At 40.5% G+C, this 21,172-nt stretch overlaps 1 protein-coding gene across 1 annotated transcript in view; it reads left to right on the forward strand.

The window, feature by feature from the left end:
* The window catches only part of LOC130905460 (matrix metalloproteinase-17-like), a 163,158-nt gene that overhangs the window by 134,486 nt on the left and 7,500 nt on the right, over positions 1 to 21,172 (forward strand). The window contains exons 7-9 of the mRNA XM_057818889.1: positions 108 to 190; positions 4,324 to 4,476; positions 6,698 to 6,955. Of these exons, the coding sequence (XP_057674872.1) occupies positions 108 to 190; positions 4,324 to 4,476; positions 6,698 to 6,955 (494 nt within the window). The remainder of the gene's footprint in view (positions 1 to 107; positions 191 to 4,323; positions 4,477 to 6,697; positions 6,956 to 21,172) is intronic.

Genomic DNA, 21,172 nt, shown 5'->3' on the forward strand with positions numbered 1-21,172 from the left:
AAACAAGTGTGCGCTTCAAACATTCCAAGAGCTGATAAATGTCCACTTTTAACTATTGTTTTCCTATTTTTAACCATCTCTCTGTTCTTTCCTATCATCTATCTCAGGCTGGCGCGAGATGCTCCAGACAGATGCACCAGCTACTTTGACGCAGTGGCCCAGATACGAGGGGAGGCCTTTTTTTTCAAAGGTAACAAAGCACAAAGGGAGAATGGCAGATCAAAAGCTGCGTTAGGGGGGACAAATAAATGAGCAATATTAGCTCAAAAGTCACAGGAGAGAACTCACTGAAGAAAAAAGGGTTACAAAAAGAAAATGGATAAGAAACGTTTTGTTGTGGACGCCCGACTGAGCTAGATGAGTCCTGCTGAGAAGCAGTCGTTCCTAAATGGCATCGGGCTTTCATGTTGGCCCTCTGGAGTGAGCCTAGCCTCCCGCTGACAGCAGCAACAGGAAAAGGGCTTTTGTATCTTCACAAGCAAGCCTGTTTACTCTCAGACAAAGGCACGCACTCGTTTTTCACAATCACCAGGTTTAATTTAAAGTCAAAAATATTTTGGCTCTGGAAGTGAATGGCTTAAAATCGTGACTAGTTTGGCATGCCATTTTAAAGATCCTGTAAAATGTCAAATTATTTTCAGAGCATTGCATCGATCGCAACTGAACTTTTCCAGTTGTATATGAAGACAGAAAAGTCCTGTTGCGATGTCATGCGGTGAGCTAAGCATTGCTCAGTGGTGACCGCAACTGGCCCACTGAGCAATGCTGGTTGTATTGGAAGACAGAAAAGTCCAGTTGAGATCACCGATGAGCAATGTTCAGGTCACTGGCCGAGAGAGTACGTCTGTTTGGCGTCTCCGAACCCCAGTACCAGCTGTCCCTGCTGAGATTCAACGACTGTTGGCGGATTTGTATTCAACTGTGATGCGTCCAGTGTCAGTCACTGCTGCACGATGTACCACATGCCAGGTCAGAGCTATGATGCCTCTCTGTGTCGTTCCATTTTTTTCTCCTCGACCGCTGTGGCGCGGCTTGTAAGGAGGGAGTAAACAGTTAGTATAAAAGGACCTTTATGAACCTAAATGACCTGCAGTTGAAGAAGTCTGGTACATCCACTGGAGCTCGCATTCTCGTCTGCTACCCTTTCACAAATACACAAGTTTTTTTGGCAATTTGAAGTATAGCCATATGGTTGTTCCAAAGTTCCCTTAAAATACCCCGTAAAAACACTCATTGATTAACGTGCCCCGGCAAGCATTATCCAAAACCACCCTCCAACATAAATGTGTTGCCACCTAAGATGTTTTGTATCCAAAATTGGCTCAGTTTTAATGTGTTTACAAGCACTTTCACATGTAAAAGAAGGACCAGCTAGGACATGTATGATCTCCCCCATTTTCCTTATTGTTGACAATTGCCACGTTTACATGGAGCCAAATATTCCAATTACAATCGGAATATTTGTTTAAACCGAATAAATGTGTTCCATATAAACACCTCATTCGGAATGAACAGGCCTAAACCGAATGGAATTTCATTCCGATTCACAGGGGTGGAATATTCCTTTTCCCAAACCGATTAGAAGTAAAATTATATCATGTAAACAGGGAAGCGGAATGGTGTCTGGTTGCATTCTTTCTGCACATGCTCCGTACTGACGTGGTGACGTCACTTTGTGACGTAAGGAACGTCACTTGCAACATGGCTTCCAAGCACAGCGCCCCTAATTGGAGTCCGGCGGAAAGATTGTATTTAATTCAAACTTTAAAAGAAGTAAAGAAGCTTAGACGGGCGTAAAACGAGGAACAGTGAACTATTTAAAAAAGTTCAAGAGAGGTTACACGAAGCCGGAATAGACGGGAGCGTTGACCAGATTAGAAACCGGTGGAAAACCGGCTACTACAGGGCAAAAGAGCAAAACAGCAGAAGCGGATACGACCCCACAAACACAACAAGTGGGTTAAAGTTAAAACAGCAGCACTCCGACGTTCGATCTCCATGTTTTGCAACGTGACGCTTTGTTTTGATTAATCTGCGCATGTCAGACGGCAGTTGTCAAACGTCCTTTCGGAATAAAGGCAGTCACATGTAAACGCTGGATCGGAATAGATGAAGTGACATGTAAACAGCTGATCTGAAATTTCCATTCGGAATGATTTGAATCGGTATGAATAAAAGTCAGCATGTAAACGTGGCTAATGTCAAGAATCTGGCTTTGGCTCTTTTATTGGGTTTGGGTATCGAGTTCCTGTATAGATTTTCCTCATTTATAATTCCAGTTTTGTTTTTGCAAATATGTAATTGTAGAAACATGATTGCAAGGTAAAAAAAAATCTCATCATTGAACTAAATCTGTGCTTTCGAAGACAGGATTCATTTGCTCTACTCGACTCGATAAGAGAAGTGCCGTATTTTCCGCACTATAAGGCGCACCTTCAATGAATGGCCTATTTTAAAACTGTTTTCATATATAGGGCGCACAGCATTATAAGGTGCAGTAGTAGTAGTAGTAGTGGTAGTGGTTATGTCATACATCCACTAGATGGTGCTGCGCTAAAGTGAATGTTACGCCATGATTAACTAATATTGATCCATGTATAAGGCACATTGCCCTATAAAGGCGCACTTTCTGCTTTTGAGAAAATTGAAGGCTTTTAGGTGCGCCTTATAGTGCGGAAAATACTGTACTCAGAAGCAATTCACCCATCGCATTGGTAAATCATCTAAAAACTTGATTGACGGTTAATTTTCCTATAAAACGTACAGTGATCCCTCATCTTTTGCGGTTAATGGGGACCAGAATCCGCCCCGATAAGTGAAAAGTAGCAGCACCCCTGCCAATTTCTTTTTTTTTTTTTTCACCGTATTCATTCAGATTTAGTGTTGGAAAGAGATACATATATACATATGTTTTTTTTATTTTTTTTTAATAAATGGTTTTAAACATGTTACTGTCCCATCGAATTATTTTAAAACGAGAATAAAGTATAAAAATGCTTGTCTTTATTAAATGCTTCATTGAGTGAGTCAACTCAAATCCGCTCAAGCTGCTCACTTACACACAATGAGTTGCCACAGCAACTGTTTAACGAGTTAAATGATGATTGACGTATGCAGTACTTTGAAGCTTCGGCATCCAGGCATCTGTGGCAAGATCAAACATTAAACATCTCCCATAGTAAAGTTTAATAAGCAACTCCAGTGCACTGCCTGACCAACAAAGAGCAGGGAGAGGGAGGGAGGGAGGAAGGGAGAGTGAGACTACGCGATCGGCTTGGGACAGCTCATTTGTATTTTTTTATTTTATTTTTAATTTTTTTATTAATAAAAAAAAAAAAAAAAAAAAACGCAATGGACTAAGGGCACGAAGTAGCGGGGATCACTGTATTGTAAAATTCTGTTTAAATTAGGGCTGTCAAAATTATCGCGTTAACGGGCGTTAATTAATTTTTTTAAATTATTCACGTTAAAATATTTGACGCAATTAACGCAGATGCCCCGCTCAGACAGATTTAAATGACAGTACAGTGAAACGCTCACTTGCTGTGATTTATGGAGTTTTGCCGCCCTCTGCTGGCGCTTGGGTGCGACTGATTTTATAGGCTTCAGCACCCATGAGCATTGTGTAAGTAATTATTGACATCAACAATGGCTGGCTACTAGTTTATTTTTTGAATGAAAATTTTACAAATTTTATTAAAACGAAAACATTAAGAGGGGTTTTAATATAAAATTTCTATAACTTGTACTAACATTTTTCTTTTAAGAACTACAAGTCTTTCTATCCATGGATCGCTTTAACAGAATGTTAATAATGTTAATGCCATCTTGTTGATTTATTGTTATAATAAACAAATACAGTCCTTATGTACCGTATGTTGAATGTATATATCCATCTTGTGTCTTATCTTTCCATTCCAACAATAATTTACAGAAAAATATGGCATATTTTATAGATGGTCTGAATTGCGATTAATTGCGATTAATTACGATTAATTCATTTTAAAGTTGTAATTAACTCGATTAAAAATTTTAATCGTTTGACAGCCCTAGTTTAAATATTATTCTTACCCTTGACCTCTTTCAGTCTGAAATCACTCTTGATCAAAGTAGTCACTTTTAAATTTACTATAGTGATTAGGCTTTTATTGACTTGATTGGAAGAGGAAAAAAAACATGAAATTAGGCCTGTTTATCAATAGACATGCACATTGCTTTAATTCAATTGCACATGCATTAATGGTAATTGGTGGACATTGAAACTGAGGAAGAAGCCTAGAGAAACAAAAGCTAAAATGTGTTTTTTCTGCTTTATCCTCATAGGGAAATACTTTTGGCGACTCACTCGAGAGAAGCATCTGGTGTCTCTTCGTCCCGCTCAGATTCACTGGTTCTGGAGGGGATTGCCCGCCAATCTGGACGGGGTGGACGCTGTCTACGAGAGACCCGGCGATCATAAAATAGTCTTTTTTAAAGGTGCGCTCCCCAAACTTTTACCACCTCCTTTGAGTGCAAGTGAAATATCAAAATCTTGCCTCATAATACTGTATATCCTGAAATTTGTTTGTTTATTCTCAGGTGTGGCTTACAGTGAAGAAAATAAGTATTTGAACACCCTGCTATTTCGAAAGCACTCATACTTAGAAATCATGGAGGGGTCTGCAATTTTCATCGTAGGTGCATGTCCACTGTAAGAGAGATGATCTAAAAAGAAAAATCCAGAAATCACAATGTATGATTTTTTTAATGATTTATTTACGTGATACAGGTGCAAATAAATATTTGAACACCTGAGAAAACTAATGTTAATATTTGGTACAGTAGCCTTTCTTTGTAAAAACAGAGGTCCAACGTTTCCTGCAGTTTTTCACCAGGTTTGCACACACTGCAGTAGGGATCTTGGCCCACCCATCAGTCAGGTTTCTGGGCCGTCGCAGAGAAAGGTCTGCGCTCCCAGCAAAGGTTTTATATTGGGTTTAGGTCTGGAGACCGGCTAGGCCATGCTAGAACCTTGTTATGCTTCCTACAGAGCCACTACTTGGTTTTCCTGGCTGTGTGCGTCAGGTCATTGTCATGTTGGAAGACCCAGCCACGACCCAACTTCAATGCTCTGACTGAGGGAAGGAGGTTGTTCCCCAAAATCTCACAATACAGGGCCCCAGTCTTCCTCTCTCTAATACAGTGCATTCGTCCTGTCCCATGTGCAGACAAAACACCCCCAAAGTATGATTCCACCCCCAAGTTTCACAGTAGAGATGGTGTTCTTGGGATAGTACTCATCATTCTTCTTCCTACAATCACGGTTAGTGGAATTATGACCAAAAAGTTCTATATACTCTCATTTGACCACAAAACTCATGACTCCTCTGCGTCATCCAAATGGTCCTAGGCAAACTTAAAACGGGCCTTGACATGTGCTGGTTTAAGCTGGGGAACCTTCCGTGCCATGCATGATTTCAAACCATCAGGTCATTGACCAACTCCTGTCGTGAACTTTTGGGCTAATTCCTCACCTTTCTTAGGATCATTGAGACCCCACGAGGTGATATCTTAAAGGGATCCGGGCCCGGCCCGACGTAATAATTGACATTTTAATTTTGGTCATGTTTTCAGTTTAATATAGCTGTTTCCAGCTTGCTATGTTTGTAATTGCGATGTTTGTTTACCGCTTTTCCTCTTACTGCGAAGAGGGAGGAAGTTACATCGGCCGCCGCTATGATATTAGTCATCAGCCATCTGCTGTGACCCGGGAATTTAATGCCTGCTTTCACGCACACTGCTTCCCATGTCAGTCGACACGGGAAATTGTTTTCTCACACAACTGCTGCACGGTTAAGTCCCGCGATATTTCCGTTGTTTTTGAGTATGTGATAGGGGCTCAAGTTACATCCAGATACTTTAGGTTGCAGTTTATGGGTCATGCGAAGGCAGTGGACCTGCTTAAACATTTCGGTTTGCCTTTCGAATGAATGTGAATTTCACCGTTTTAACTCAAGAGTTAGCCATGTTCACTGGGGTCTTGGCAGGTGCACTAGTGGCTAGCCTGTTACAGAAGATGGCTGATCTGAGTCCTGTCCTCCTCCTCTTTTTGTCCATAATTATTGTGTGCGTGTGTGTGTTTAAAAAAATTCTGACAGATTTTATAATGTTACTTTAAATGTGTTTTAATTGTATCTTCAATATATGTGCATTATTTTGTCAAACACACTTAGTAATTGAGGTTAAATTTGATGTTCAGTGCTTTATTTATTTAATATGATTCAATATGATCTAAATAATGGGTGCAAGAAAAATATTAATTTTCAGTTGAAATGGCATTAAAAAAAGGTCTTAAAAGTCTTGAATTTAGATTTATAAATTCTGGGGGGACCCTGTATAAGACACGGGATTCAAAATGAAAGAAAAAATCACGGCTTATAGTGCCAAAATTACAGTACATTTTCCCCAAAAAATTCACCTTTTCGGCCGACGCGACTTAATCATGTTTTTTTTTAAATGTGGATAAAGGGTCCGTTTTAATTTTCATTATCATGACAGTAATCATGCTAAAGTTGAGTAAAAATGAATCAAAGCTGTCAGGTCGCTTGCTGAAATCACTCTTGAGATAACTAAGAAAAGAAGTCGATCTATACAGTTACTTATTCCAAAATGAGCTCCAGTTGTTGGATTTTCTCATTCTTGTTGGTTGCACATTCAGGTCTCAAATACTGGGTGTTTAAAGACAACGTCATGGAAGAAGGTTACCCGCGTCCTATCAGCGACTTCGGGCTGCCTTCTGACGGCGTGGACGCAGCCTTCGTGTGGCTTCACAATGAGAAGACCTACTTCTTCAAGGACAACCGGTACTGGCGCTACGACGACCACCTGAGACGCATGGATCTGGGCTACCCGAAGGACAGCACGTTGTGGAAAGGGCTGCCCCCTCAACTGGACGATGCCATGAGATGGTCTGACGGTGGGTAGTCACTAATGTTGAGTTTTATCAATTTTATTTAATGAGTTTTATTGACTTTGTGTTTTTTTAATGCAGCTATAACCCACACTGTATATGTATCGTCAGCCATACATACTGTTGCTCAAACAATACCTTTGGTCAGAGGCGTAGCAAGGATCCCTAGGGGCCCCAGGCAACAAGCAACATGGGGCCCTTCGAGCGTGTGCAACTAAGGGGGACAGTTGGACTTGGAGCAATAGCATATTTAATAAAAGTATAATAACGCCTCGGTCTCAAAGAGCATTTTTGAGGACACTCAAAGTGCCCGGCTTCTACTACATTAGGACATAAAACACAGTAACATAGTACACTCACCGCTGTCTTGCTTCCTTTTCTCCTCTTCTGCTTTTTTTTTCTTTCTTTTGTCGCTTCCAGAAGGATAACTTCTCTTCATTTTGGATATACGCCAATTAAAAAAAAGCCAAATCGCCACTCACTCTCACTCTGAGTCACGTGAGGGAGGGGGGTGGGGGGGTGGTAGAGCAAGTGAAGGGGCCCCTTCAGGGAACTCAAACACAATGCTTTCACTGGCACTGTCGCACTTGTCGCTGCGACAGTGCAGTAAAGCTGCATGTGCTAAATCTGTTGGCCCTCTGGGGGCCCCTGCTGTCTGGGGGCCCTAGGCAATTGCCTGGTTTGCCTATTGGGACGCGACGCCTCTGCCTTTGGTCAATTAGTCAATTAATGCAAGACATTTCATTCCCATTTCTTACTTAAATTAATTGTCTTTTCATAAGCATTTAAATTTCATCGCATTCAATATTCCATTTGAAAACTTTGCTGAAACATATCAAGTTAATGAGAGTTTGTGATTGAATGTTTTCCTTTCAAATGACACCTCACTGAATAGACATTCGAAATGAAACCTTCACATTTGCTTCGAGAGCAAACATAAAAATCCTTGTGAAACTTCAAACTTTGAAGTCCAGCCAGCCCAGTGATTCATGTTGAGTCAAACAAAGTGTCATGTCACATCTTGTAAGCCGGCAGCAACTGCAGCACCGGCAGCACATCAACATTTTACTCGTGGTCACTAAGTCAAATAAGTAGAAATCTGCAAGGAAAAGACACGTTTTAGGAAGAAGTTGTGGTCAAGTGCATACTTTTACATAGGGGCGCAGCTACTCTTTCTTGTTAGGATATGCAAAATGAAAAATGGCATCCCCCCTCTCTTCCCCAAACCCCAACCGACACTAACCAAGCAGACACACACACACAGGGGGGCTGGAAGTCACTCACAGCAGTGGGAGAGGAGGATCTTTTTTAGTTTTTCCCATCCGAAAAAACAGCCATTTCTGTCCAAATTTGTCATGCTCGTGCATTTTCTCCATACAAGGCATGCACAATGGCAGTACACGCATGCTGGATAGTTTACGTAGTACTACTAGGCTACTACAAGGACAGTGTTCTATTACACCTACAGTGTGTGTTGGAGTTTTTGTATTGGAAAACAAAGTGCCCATATTATGATGCAATTCCCTGCAGCTACATCGACGGCGCAAAGACACACAAACACATTTGAAAGCTAAATGGTCCAATAAGCCTCAGATTAGCTCCCCCTGTTCACAAATACAATGGTATGAAAAAGTATCTGAACCTTTTTGAATTACTCACATGTGTGCATTAAATCACCATCAAATGTGATCTGATCTTTGTTGAATTCACACCGATGAAAAAACAGTGTCTGCTTTAACTAAAACCACCCATCATATTTTAATAGTATGCAAAAAATGACATGTGGGGGAAAAATAAGTGAACCATCACATTCGATATTTTGTGCCTCCCCTTTGGCTGCAATAACTTCAACCATACGCTTCCTGTAGCTGCAGATCAGTCTGGCACATCGGTCAGGACTAATCTTGGCCCGTTCTTCTCTACAAAACTGCTGTAGTTCAGTCAGATTCCTGGGATGTGTCTAGCATGAATCGCTGTCTTTAGGTAATGCCACAGCATCTCAATGGGGTTCAAGTCTGGACATTGACTTGGCCACTCCAGAATGTGTATTTTCTTCTTCTGAAACCATTCTGAAGTTGATTTACTTCTGTGTTTTGGATCATTGTCTTGTTGCAGCATCCATCCTCTTTTTAGCTTCAACTGTCCGACAAACGGCCTCAGGTTTTCCTGCAAAACATCCTGATAAACTTTTGAATTCATTCTTCCATTAATGATTAAAAGTTGTCCAGGCCCTTAGGTAGCAAAACAGCCCCAAATCATGATGCTCCCTCAACCACGCTTCACGGTGGGGATGAGGTGTTGATGTTGGTGAGCTGTTCCACTTTTCCTTCACACATGACGTTATGTGTTACTCCCAAACAATTCAACTTTGTTTTCATCAGTCCACAAAATATGTGCCAAAACTTCTGTGGAGTGTCCAAGTGCCTTTTTGCGAACATTAAACGAGCAACATTTTTTTAGACAGCTGTGGCTTCCTTCGTGGATTTCTCCCATGAACACCAATCTTTGCAATAGTTTTACATATAGTTGATGTGTACACAAAAATATTAGACTGTGCCAGTGATTTCTGTAAGTCTTTGGCAGACACTCTAGGGTTCTTTTTTACCTCTATGAGTATTCTGCACTGAACTCTTGGCGTCATCTTTGGTGGATGGCCACTCCTTGGGAGAGAAGAAACTCTGCCAAACTCTCCATTTGTAGACAACTTCTCTGACTCTCGATTGATAAACATCCAGACTTTTAGACATGGTTTTGTATCCTTTCCCAGCTTTATACAAACCAAAAATCCTTGATCACAGGTCTTCAGACAGCTGTTTTGACCGAGCCATGATGCACATCAGACAATGCTTCTCTCCAACACAATTCTTACCAAGTGTGTGTTTTATAGTGGGCAGGTCAGCTTTAAACCACTCATCAATGATTGGGCACACACCTGACTTAAATTGTTTGGTAAAAATTGTTTTCAATTGCTTTTTAAGTCTCCTTAGTCAGAGGGTTCACTTACTTATTTTTCCCTCTTCTGTCATTGTTTGCACGCTATCCTCAATAAAATATGAAAACCTATAAATGTGTGAGTGGTTTTAGTTAAAGCAGACACTGGTTTTACATCTGTGTAATTTTGACAAAGATCAGATCACATTTGATGGGTATTTTATGCAGAAATGTGAGACATTCCAAAAGGTTCAGATACTTTTTCATACCACTGTAGCGCCTGACTCAGTAGCAAGCAAAGTCTCCGGTGGTGATGTTATTTGAAAAAAATAATAAATTTTCAAACATATATATGTCGTCCCCAAAGTTAAATATGGTATTGTTTCAATATGTACTGTTAATTTATTTTTACCCCCCAAAAATCCACCAAAACAACACTATTTTTCTCCCCAACACCAGGGGGTGCTGCGGCACCCCACTTCCCGCGCCACTGCACACACATTTTTTTTGTAGCAATATTTGCTGCTCTTTTAGTATGTTAGTGATACGGCTGAAACTAACGATTATTTTTATAATCGATTAATCGGATGATTAATTAAACAATTGTTTAATCAGATAAATGACACTTTTTTCAATTACCTTCCCAGTTTCACTTGATGTTGTTCTAGTCATGTTGTAAGTAACAATGAAAGCAAAATGGATGACTATTACCTTCAAAAATAAAATTTTATTAGAGCTTCCTGACTTAGCTGTAGTCTACTGTAGTCTGCTGTACTGTTTAAAGTACATAAAACTTGCTGAAGTTTTTATAAAGTTTCTGAGTATAAAACATAACAAGAATTTCTCCTGTTCATTCAAATAAAATAAAAAGTGCTGCTGGTTGTTTTTTTTTTGTTTTTTTTCTTGTGGACAAAGCGCTGATATAAATTTTTCTTTTAAGCAAACTAAACAACAAAATTGAATAAAGAGGAGGCAGACTGTAAAGCAGGGGTCCCCAAACTACGGCCCGCAATAGTTTTATTTATTTTCTGGCTTTTTTCTGTGAAGAACCCAATGAGGGCTATTTGGTTATTATCTATTTAATTAATAGTGTTATTATTATATTATATTATTATTATATTATTATTTTTCTTATTTACTTTTGTTCCGTGAAGAATCCAGAAAGGGTTATTTGATTGTAGCTTTCTGAAAAACAATACATTTTTACATACAGGGACTCCTGCAATTGTCACATCTTTTCTGTTACAAACTGACCCCGGCCCCTCATCAGAGTAGGGAAAAGTTATGTGGCCCTCACAGGAAAAGGTTTCGGGACCCCTGCTGTAAAGAATAAACTTTCTTCATCGAACAGCTTTTTATTAGTACAATCCAAATCCAATTTCAAAGCACAGTCTCGTATTGACAATTTACAGTTTGAATGGGAGTTTGTACTGAGACTTTTAGCTATTACAGTGGGGCAAATAAGTATTTAGTCAACCACCAATTGTGCAAGTTCTCCTACGTGAAAACAATTGAGAGGTCTCTAATTGTCAACATGGGTAAACCTCAACCATGAGAGACAGAATGTGGGGGGAAAAAACTGAAAATCACATTGTTTGATTTTTAAAGAATTTATTTCCAAATGAGAGTGGAAAATAAGTATTTGGTCACCTACAAACAAGAAAGATTTCTGGCTGTCAAAGAGGTCTAACTTCTTCTAACGAGGTCTAACGAGGTTCCACTCATTACCTGCATTAATGCACCTGTTTTAACTCATTATCGGTATAAAAGACACCTGTCCACAACTTCAGTCAGTCACACTCCAAACTCCACCATGGCCAAGACAAAAGAGCTGTCGAAGGACACCAGAAACAAAATTGTTGACCTGCACCAGGCTGGGAAGACTTAATCTGCAATAGGGAAAACGCTTGGTGTAAAGAAATCAACTGTGGGAGCAATTATTAGAAAATGGAAGACATACAAGACCACTGATAATCTCCCTCGATCTTGGGCTCCATGCAAGATCTCGCCCCGTGGCATCAAAATGATAACAAGAACGGTGAGCAAAAATCCCAGAACCAAACGGGGGGAACTAGTGAATGACCTACAGAGAGCTGGGACCACAGTAACAAAGGCTACTATCAGTAACACAATGCGCCGCCAGGGAGTCAAATCCTGCACTGCCAGACGTGTCCCCCTGCTGAAGAAAGTACACGTCCAGGCCCGTCTGCGGTTGGCTAGAGAGTATTTGGATGATCCAGAAGAAAACTGGGAGAATGTGTTCAGATGAAACCAAAATAGAACTTTTTGGTAGAAACACAGGTTCTCGTGTTTGGAGGAGAAAGAATACTGAATTGCATCCAAAGAACACCATACCCACTGTGAAGCACGGGGGTGGAAACATCATGCTTTGGGGCTGTTTTTCTGCAAAGGGACCAGGACGACTGATCTGTGTAAAGGAAAGAATGAATGGGGCCATGTATCGAGAGATTTTGAGTGAAAATCTCCTTCCATCAGCGTGGCTGGGTCTTTCAGCATGACAATGATCCCAAACACACAGCCAGGGCAACAAAGGAGTGGCTTCGTCAGAAGCATTTCAAGGTCCTGGAGTGGCCTAGCCAGTCTCCAGATCTCAACCCCATAGAAAATCTGTGGAGGAAGTTGAAAGTCCATGTTGCCCAACGACAGCCTCAAAACATCACTGCTCTAGAGAAGATCTGCATGGAGGAATGGGCCAAAATACCAGCAACAGTGTGTGAAAAGCTTGTGAAGAGTTAAGAAAACGTTTGGCCTCCATTATTGCCAATAAAGGGTACATAACAAAGTATTGAGATGAACTTTTGGTATTGACCAAACACTTATTTTCCACAATGATTTGCAAATAAATCCTTTACAAAAATCAAACAATGTGATTTTCTGTTTCTTTCTAATATTTTCAAGTGGGAGAACTTGCTCAATTAGAGGTTGACTAAATACTTATTTGCCCCACTGTGTACAGTATGAATGGGTTTATGTGTGTGGTTTCTTTATAAAAGAAATGAGACAACTTTACTATACAGGTAGTCCCCAGGTTACGAACGTTTCTTTAATCCTCGGGATTTATTCTACAGTGTTGAAAATGTTAATGTCCTAGGGCTGTAGGTCTGTAAATGTTACCTGGTACATCTGCATTTAAAAGTAAATGTTGGAAACGAAATCATATTTGTATTCAGAGTAATAATTATATTATTCATTATTATTATACAGTTGGCCCCCAGGCCATAGTGTGAACACCCATGGTCTAATCGTTTGAAGTTCACCGACTTTTACAGCTTCCTCTATTGACTCTGCCTAAATAAACTCCTATAGCATGCGCTTAAGAGAATCTACAACCACTTTAATAATAATGTGGTTTTCATGATGCTTAAACAGCTTCAGGCAAAAAAAAAAAAAAAAAATCTCATTACTTGAAAGTTGAAACCTTTACCTTCATTCCATGGCACCGAATTTAGATTTTCAAAGAGTTGGAAATGGGACTTTAAAATACTAAAATAAAAAAAATAAATAAAAAAAAGTTTTTCTTTACAAGTACAACGTACAAGTGTATAGTTAGTAATCTGCCCATGTTGCGTATGAATCCAGCTGTCTCTCTAACATAAGGCACGCCGTGGGCTCAAGTAATGAGAAGGAAAATGTAAACAGTTTGAACGCCAGATCAGTGATTCATGAAATTAAGCCCTTGATGATATGTGTTGTGTTTTTGGTCTGAACTCTTAATGAGAGCGCAGATGATTCAGCATATCTGACATGCAAATTTATGGATTATTTTCATACTGTTGTGAAGGAAAAAAGAACAAGATGAAGCCCAAGTGAATAAATTATCTCCCGACGCCCCAAGTTATGGGTATCAAACTCGAGGCCTAAGCGCCAGATTCAGCCCACCATTTTTGTGGTCTGCAAAACAGCAAATTTACACTCGTGTATCGTGTATCAGAGGTGGGAAGTGACGAGTTACGTTTACTTGTTTCGTTTACTTGAGTAGATTTTTGAGGAAAAGATGCTTATAAGAGTCGTTTTAGCATGCCGTACTTTTTACTTTCACTTAGTTAGATTTGTGAAGAACAAACGCTACTCTTACTCCGCTATTTTGGGCTACACTAGAGTCGTTATATTTTTCCTCTTAGTTTTTCATAATTTTTATTTTTGCCAGTAATTCCCACAGTGGCTCTATCAGTTTCACCAATGAGAAATCGCAGTATTAATCACATGACTCCATTATACCAATCAGACGTAACAATACAGTCGCATCATAGGCGGAGTTTGACTTTTGGGGCAGGGGGGCACAATATGTTGATGACCTCGAAACGCAGTTTCAGCTATAAAATTAAATTACAAGAATATTTATAATAAGTTAAAAATGAGCGTTTTTTTGTTTTCCCATCGTCCTTGAGGGGAATTCCAAATCAGGTTGCTTAGGCTATACTTTTCGGTTATCCATTAAATAGGGTACGCCCGCCGGTGTCGTGCCAATGTAGTTACCCCAATCAAAAATTGTATCCCCTGGGCGGAGCCACTGCGCTGCACTGATTTGCTTGATTTCCGTGTTTTAGTGATGTAGTTATCTACGAGGTTTTGAAACATGGCACATCCATAAAAAAGAACTTTTTTTTCTGTCGTTTAACGTAACGTACGTACTGAACGTAAAAAAGGCACTGTTTCACCGTTTTACCCGTAGGATGACCTATAGCTGTTATTACTGTAATTCAAGTCCTGTATGGAGTTTCTCCAGTTTAATAAACGTCAATGTCCAAAATATATAACTGTAGTTCTTTTCTGGCTTCAATTAATTGTTTAAGTCGACATAACACATACAGTTGTGGTCAAAAGTTTACATACACTTGTGAAGAACATAATGTCATGACTCTCTTGAGTTTCCAGTTATTTCTACAACTCAGATTTTTCTCCGATAGAGTGATTAGAACAGATACTTCTTTGTCACTTTTATGACTTTATTATGGGTGAACAGAAAAAAAGTGATCAAATCTGCTGGGTCAAAAATATACATACAGCAGCGCTAATATTTGGTAACATGTCCCTTGGCCATTTTCACTTCAATTAGGCGCTTTTGGTAGCCATCCACAAGCTTCTGGCAAGCTTCTGGTTGAATCTTTGACCACTCCTCTTGACAGAATTGGTGCAGTTTAGTTAAATTTGATGGCTTTCTGACATGAACTTGTTTCTTCAGCATTGTCCACAAGTTCTCAATGGGGTTTAAGTCAGGACTTTGGGAAGGCCATTTGAAAACTTTAATTCTAGCCTGATTTAGCCATTCCATTACCACTTTTGATGTGTGTTTGGGGTCATTGACCCAACTGCGCCCAAGACCCAATCTTCGGGCTGATGACGTTAGGTTATCTTGAAGAATTTGAAGGTAATCCTCCTTCTTCATTATCCCATTTACTCTCTGTAACGCACCAGTTCCATTGGTAGCAAAACAGCCCCACAGCATAATACTACCACCACCGTGCTTGACGGTAGGCATGGTGTACTTGGAGTTAAAGGCCTCACCTTTTCTCCTCCAAATATATTGCTGGGCATTGTGGCCAAACAGCTCGATTTTTGTTTCGTCTGACCACAGAACTTTCCTCCACTCATGTTCTTTGGACGAGTGATGTTTCCTTTCTGCAGATTTTTCTAGTCAGGATTTGATGATTTTTGTTTATTTTTGTGGTGGCTTATATGGTCTTATATGGCCTATGCGATGTGTTAATTGTCTCATAATTTATTCCCGATATTTGATATTATTGTCAATATTTTTAAACCGAATAACCAAACTTTTTTTTTGTTTGTTTGTTTTTTTTTTTTTTTTTTTAAATGGACATTGTTAATTATGTTGTGTGAGCAACATAACCTCATCCTAATATGTTGCACCCTGTGCCACCTAAGTCCCTTTCACACACGCTGGAACACCGGGAAAATCGCAGGATTTAAACGTGCAGAAGTTATATGTGAACACAATTTACCGTGTCGACTGACACAGAGATTACGCGGACATTTCACGGGTTGCGTCTTAGTATAATGCCCGAGACTTGCGGGGTGCGTGACAGCAGGCGTTAAATTCCCGGATAAGAGCACGATGGCTGATGATGTAAATATCATGGCGGGCCGACCGTCACTTCCTCTTTCTTCACAGTAAGACGAAAAGCGATTAACAAACATCGCAATTATCAATATAGCAAGCTGGAAATAGCTAAATTAAACTGAAAACATAACGAAATTAAATTGCTACGGGATCGTAGAGCCGAGGAAGAGAGTCCATAGTCCATCTTTGGAAACGTGTGGTTTATTTTGTTGCCGACGTTAGGGTCCGCTACTGCGTAAACAAGGTTATACTTCAATGCAGAAAACAACGGAGGGATGCGTTCAAGGGTTTATTAAAAACAAACAAAAATACACACAATCGCGGAAAAAGGGGGAATAACACAATGGGTCCGTGACAGTAGGTCGACAGGGATGAATAATACTAACCTAAAGCAGAGAGCCGATAAGACAAGAAAACGAATAGAAGCCAGCGGGCTTCTTCCTTCGCCCGGCGGCTTTCGGGCCACCATATCAAATACCAGCTCAATGTAGGGGATTTCAAAACAAGGGCGGCAGAGGTGTCGATTGGCGTCCAGCAAGTTAATATCTCGACACCCTTCTCTTGGATCCCCTGGTCTTAAATACCGTCTTGATGAGCTTGAATTGGCTGCAGTTACGATGTCGGGAACGCTCCCTCTGGAACAAAACACGATTTGACCGAACATTGGGGCAGTCGATGCCGACCAAAACGACATAATGGCCAGGTTATAAAATCTCGCCAGCAGCCCTCCCCGCACAGAGAGCATCTGTGAAAGTGTCCAACCTGCGTCATTCTCGGGACATCTCTACATGCGTGTAAGCAATGACGCGAGTAAATCCCGCGTTACCTTACACGGGAATTTCCCTGGATATGTGTGTGAAAAGGGCTAGAGAGAGCAGAGCGGGAAAGGGGAGGAGAGGAAGGGGGTTGGGACGCCATTGTTAACGCGGATGCTAAGTGGCTTGGAGCGTTAGCATAGTATTCACTTGCTAGCTTTAACAATTAGCGTGGCGAGCGTCATGTTAAACGCTCTGGAAGCTTTTTACCTTCATTTCGTGGCATTCAGGTGAGTACAATTAATTGAAAATAACTGTTTTCCCGTTGAGTATGCATTATCATCACCAAGTGAGTGTTGTCCTTGTAGATGCTACAATATAATATTTTTTATTACCAAAAATAGTTACTTGCTCCAAACTTTTCTTGAATGACTCATCCATAAAACGTGTTTTTTTTTTTTTTTTTTTTTTTTTTTTAAATCAAAACAACTACAGCAAAGATCGAAGAGGGAAGAGATTCAAGCCTGACCTGCATATTGAAATATATATCTACAGTATAAATATTAGGGGTGTGACGGTACACACAAGTCACGGTTCAGTACAACAGGAAAAAGGGATTTTTTTCTCACAGCATTTGAAAGTTAAAGTTTGTATACCATTATACTCTTATATAGGTGAAATTTTAAAAAATGTAAAAAGGGTTACCTCATGTTTTCAGAAATTTCCAGGTTCGCGGTGAATCAGTAACAGGCACACGTTTGCAAAATAGACAATGTTTATTAATTAGAAAATGCAGAATAAATGAGATTTATTGATCACATTTCCACAAGAGCAAGCAAACAAGTATCACAAACAAGCATAAATGTCAACGATGACGCTAGATTTGAGTTTGTCAACCGCAGAATCCCCGCGTTACCGTTACAGCTAAGCAAAATGTCCCTTTAGCAATGAAAATCGCTTACCGTGACAAATGAGCGGGGAGCCAAAACACTCCGGCAGAGCGGCAAAGGAACAAAGCCAGGTGATCCGTACGTGACCCGCTGGCGGACTTCAAGGGTCGCCCGAAATGTCCGGTTTTTGTAGGGACGCGCCCCGCGGAACAAAGCCACGCGATCCGTACGTGACCTGCTGGCGGACTTCACGGGTCGCCCGGAAATGTCCGGTTTTTGTTGGGATGCGCCCCGTGGAGGCGGAGAGGCCAACCTCCGTCTCCGAGCAGCGCGGCCCTGCCCAATGACAAACATTAAAGCTACTTTTGTTTCATTCCCCTTGAAAAAGGGCTTTTCACATGGGACAAATGAGCTGTGCTGCAACAGATGCAACAAATGGTAAATGTTATGGGTGCAAAACATCTTGTGAGATTCCCTTCTAGCTATGGGATCCAGGCGTGTAACTATGGGACCCAGGTGTGTAATAAAACAATACTATGGTGCAAAACAAGTTATCTCATGAGATTCCCTACTCAAGCGCGTCTCCTAACTATGGGAACAAGGTGAAAAACAATAGAAGTTGTTCACAGAAGCAATCATACATAAAAAGAATAGAAGTTATTACAATCTATGTCACAGAAACAATCATACATCACAAAGGCATAATGCAGGGGTCATGAATTAAAAATCCTCTGGGTCCGAAATTTAAAAATTACAACAATCTCAGGTCCGGAAATATTTTTAATGCTTCTTTTTTTTTTTTTTTTTTTTTTTTTACAAAAAATACAAACGTATCTTTACGTGGCCGTGCTGATAATTACAACATTCAAAAATGTAAATAAAATATAAAAAATAAATTTATAGTAAGTAATAAATAATATTTAAGAATAATTAATTAATAATAAATAATAAAGCGATCATATTGAGCCCTTAATTCCGCTATTTTTTTTGAGAACGGATTGCAGAGTTCATAGGGAAACTTTGCGAAAAAGCTGCGTGCTTCATCTCATAGTGCCTTTTCAAATTGCTGCTTTTTACAAGCGCTACCGTTGTTCGGCCATTCCTTACAACGCAGCGAAACGTCTACACAACGCTCAGCGCATCCGAACGCATGCGCACATCGGTCAGAAGCGGCGAGTACTATTTTTGTTTTTATTTAGTTTTTTAGAACCTTTTCATTGCCTCAAAAATACTTTTTGCATGTATTACCCTCTCATACTTTTAGCCATTGTGTTATTATGTGTTAGCTTTGAAGCAGTTGACCACATTAGTCACGTAGCGTATTTAAACCGTCCTTATTTGGTATAACTGCATTTAAGTATTTTCTTAAGGCATTTTTAGTACGTTCTGCCTGTATGCATCCAAACAAAACAAGTTTAGCACGCACAGTAGTACTTTTAGTGTCAAATTCGAGTAATGTAGGACGTTTCGCCGATGTAGCAGATTTTGGTAGAACACCGTCTCTGAACAGATGAGGCATGTGCTGCCGCCAGGTAAAATGAACAAAAATGTGTTGGTCTACTCCTCCTTAAAGAGCATATGACACGAGAAAAAAAGTCTTAAATGGCATTATTATGTGAATTAGAATCATATTTTGAGACAATTCAACTATATACAACAATTTAGCAAAGCACAGATGACGAGAAATTAGTCTTTTAATTCGCCGGTTAGCCACGCCTACCATTATAGGGCTTTAGCGTCCCCAACAGGTGGATGACGTCAGCGGTAGACTGGGCTCATCGGTTTTACTATTCAGCCCATTGAGGGGGAATTATTCAGAACGAGGAAAACGCAACGAAGAGAGACGCAAAATGTCATTGTTTCAGTCTCTCTACTCCAATATTTTTACAGGATATTCTTGCAACGTGTATTAGTCCGGACAGCTTGAGATCCGGTCCAGACGGCTTGTGGGTCCGGAACCGGACCGAGGTCCGCGGTTCCGTGACCTCTGGCATAATGAAATATTTTCCCCCCATCACCTTAGTTTTTTTGGAAAGACAGTTCAATTCAATTTTCCCCAATAGCTATATAAATGGCTTGAGAAGGACCAGTCAGCCCGTCGAGGGGGAACTATTCACAACGAGGAAAACGCGACGAAGAGAGCGGCAAAATGTCATTGTTTCTGTCTCTTTACTTCAATATTTTTAAAGGATATTCTTTTTATCCAAGTATTTTCCCCAATTGCTAAATAAATGACATGGTCATGACAAATAACAGTCTTGTGCTGAATGGAATATGAAATAATAAAAATGCATTTATTCAGGACGACATGGCAAAATTACTCCATAATGGTCAAAACTGTCGACTTCACCTTTACTGTCGCACCTCCCGAACGATATTTTATGACACCTAAATCGGACATATGTCATTTCCCTTCCCCGGCTTCGGAGAATGTAAACAAACCAGAAGGCGTGACAGCTAGCCGACATGCTAACCCGAACCGAGTGATGTTTCAAAGTCTTCGAAGCGGAAAATCACACATAACTATCCTGGATTATTTGACATGACGACCCGGTTGTCGATTGTCTTCGCGGATCGGCAAACCGCCCGGCGGAGAGCAATTTACAGTTCGTTCCCCGGAGGAGGATGGCTGGAGTTGTTGTGCAGCTAACGTGCTGCTGCTAATGAGCATTAGGAGAGCTTTTTACATGCCTATCAATGATCAAACGTAAGTAGTCCTTCATTTAAAGGAAGTTTGTAGTGTTTACTTTGTAATCGCTGTATTCGTATTTCACATAATACAAAACAAGATGTTTACTCACTTCCTCGTAAGTCCAATGGTCCCACAGTAAATATCCACGGTGAATGGGAACCTTTTGAAACTCCAAAAAGGCACATACGCCTCTCCCTCATACAGAATGATTTTTCTGCAGCCGTTTGGCTGGCGTGATGCGAAAAATAAACGCATTAATCCGCAAAATCAGCTGAATCCTTCGTCCTCATACACAACAGTACACTGTAGCGTGAAGAGGACGTCTTATACCGTACACGTCACAGCGCCCTCCTCCTCAATGCAAGACCGAAGCCGGAAGTCACTCATTTTCATGGCGCGGGATTCAAAAAACTAAATAAAAATAGCGATCGCTTCCACACACATCCAAGTGGCCCATATCATTCAGGGGCATAAAATACCGCGTGTATTATGAAATAAACATGCTTTTTCGTGTCACAGGCACTTTAAACACTCAGTTTTCTGCATCAACCTTGCGTCGTTTTGAGAACGCCATTTGCCGTACCTTTTCGCCTTTTCTCTAACTTCATTCGGCTCAGTTTTTGGCTGTTACTCCGCGGAGTCTGGAAAGCGAGTGTAAGACATGCTGTTCTAAAAATAACTTTCAAATGCTTCACTCCCATTGGCTGGCTCACGCACGTCACCGCTAAGGTTTTTGTTTGTTGCCACCCTCCGCTCTTTAAACCCGCAGAAAAAAATGATTTTTGTTGTTGCAACGTGTATTAGTCCGGACAGCTTGAGATCCGGTCCAGACGGCTTGTGGGTCCGGAACCGGAC

This window comes from Corythoichthys intestinalis, chromosome 17 (genome assembly GCF_030265065.1).
Source record: "Corythoichthys intestinalis isolate RoL2023-P3 chromosome 17, ASM3026506v1, whole genome shotgun sequence".
Taxonomy (NCBI): domain Eukaryota; kingdom Metazoa; phylum Chordata; class Actinopteri; order Syngnathiformes; family Syngnathidae; genus Corythoichthys; species Corythoichthys intestinalis.